This window comes from Vombatus ursinus, unplaced genomic scaffold (assembly GCF_900497805.2).
Source record: "Vombatus ursinus unplaced genomic scaffold, bare-nosed wombat genome assembly UNPS02000580.1, whole genome shotgun sequence".
NCBI lineage: Eukaryota > Metazoa > Chordata > Mammalia > Diprotodontia > Vombatidae > Vombatus > Vombatus ursinus.
In genome coordinates, this window is record NW_020940358.1 from 6,366,631 (window position 1) to 6,368,330 (window position 1,700).

The window sequence follows — 1,700 nt, forward strand, 5'->3', positions numbered from 1 at the left end:
CTCCCTCCCTCCCTCCTTCCCTTCCTCCCTCTCCTCTACCTCTATCTCTTTTTCTCTCTCACCTCTCTTCTCTCTGAATCTGTCTGTCTCTCACTATGTTTCTGTCTCTTTTTCCCTCCTCTCTCTTCTCTCTCTGTGCTTCTGTGGCTGTGGTTTTCTCACTACATCTCTCTCCCCACGTATCTGTCTCTCCGTCTATGTCTGTCTCTCCATGTCTCTCCTCCACCACTCTCCAAATTTCTGTCTCTCTTTCCTAGTTCTAGTCTCTCTCGCCCCTCCTTTTAATTACAAGAGGCCCTTCTGATTGGGCAGCCACGAAATCCCAGAGGGCTACTCCAAGGCATATAACAAGGGTGGGGGCCGAAGTGGCAGCTAGATCCCGCCCCCCGCCCCCAACCCGGGTCGGTGTTGGCCGTGGAGGGGGAGGAGGTGGGTAGGGAGTGAAGGGACTGAGGACCGACGAGAGGAAAAGGTGCAAGAGGCTTCAGAATAGACTAGACACATCGCCTCCTTCTCAGGCGCCCCTCCCCCCAGCACGCCCCTTCCCCAATTCCTCTGGCTTTAAGTCAGAAAGACGCACAGAGGTTGGGGGGAGGAAAAGTAAAGGGGACAAATTTCTAGGAGTGGAGGGGGTTGTTTCTCCTTTTCTGAAAGCAGCGCTTCGGAAGTGCGGGTAGCTTCCTACTGGAAGCTTATATGCCCTGATGAGTGTGGGGAGAGGCGACCTTTTCCCAGGCTCCGCGGAGCTCCCCGAGAAGGCAATGGCGGAGCTCAAGTCTCTGTCGGGAGACACCTACCTGGCTTTAACCCAAGGCTACACAACTGCATCTTTCCCTTATGGCTCTGTCCGCGGTGCTGAAGCGCACCGAGGTTACAGCACATCGGCTGCGGGAGACTTTCATGGGGCTCCTCTGACCAAGGGAGGAACAGCGGAGAGCAGCGGAGAGCAGAGCGGCGAAGAGGAGGACGCCTTTGAACCTAGGAAAAGGAGCCCTGGCTTCGACACCGACGCCAAACTTAAGGCGGGGACCCTGGCCAAGAAGCCCAAAGAGCAGCGCTCCTTGCGCTTGAGTATCAACGCCCGAGAGCGAAGACGCATGCACGACCTGAACGACGCCCTGGACGGGCTCAGGTCGGTCATCCCCTACGCGCACAGCCCTTCCGTGAGGAAATTGTCCAAAATTGCAACCCTTCTCCTAGCCAAGAACTACATCCTGATGCAAGCCCAGGCTCTTGAGGAGATGAGACGGCTGGTAGCCTATCTGAATCAGGGTCAGAGCCTCACTGGCCCTATTCCGGCCGCATTGACTCCCTTTGGCCAAGCCGCAGTATATCCCTTCTCAGGCACAGCACTAGCTGCCTGTCCCGAGAAATGTGCTGCCTTCTCGGGTACTCCCTCTGCTCTTTGTAAGCACTGTAATGAGAAGCCGTGATTAGGTGTGTATCTAACCCTGTCCCCAAGTCTCCCACCACCACCTTCCCTCCAGTCCCTTGCTCCCTCCCTCCCCTGTCCACTGCCTTCCAGCCTCCTCTCAATACCGTTTCAGTTAGAATTGCTACAGTGCTTATTCTGATTCCCTTCCGCTTTCCACCCCTCCCCCGCACTTCATCTTCCCGTACTTCTCAAAATTGTTTAAACGAAAAGCAACAAAAGGAAAGGGGAGACGGATACACCAGGCTTCCGACCTCGGTGTAGCTTG

The 1,700-nt window shown here is 55.6% G+C and overlaps 1 protein-coding gene across 1 annotated transcript; it reads left to right on the plus strand.

Annotated features, from left to right (window-relative positions):
• Positions 1 to 704: 704 nt before the first annotated feature.
• On the plus strand, positions 705 to 1,433 carry BHLHE23 (basic helix-loop-helix family member e23). Its single transcript, XM_027848525.1, has one exon. The coding sequence runs from the start codon at positions 705 to 707 to the stop codon at positions 1,431 to 1,433; it is 729 nt and encodes a 242-aa protein (XP_027704326.1).
• Positions 1,434 to 1,700: the final 267 nt, after the last annotated feature.

What these genes read in the sequence shown, in the direction of transcription:
- BHLHE23 (XM_027848525.1), top strand. Translation starts at nt 705, where the DNA reads ATGAGTGTGGGGAGAGGCGACCTTTTCCCAGGCTCCGCGGAGCTCCCC.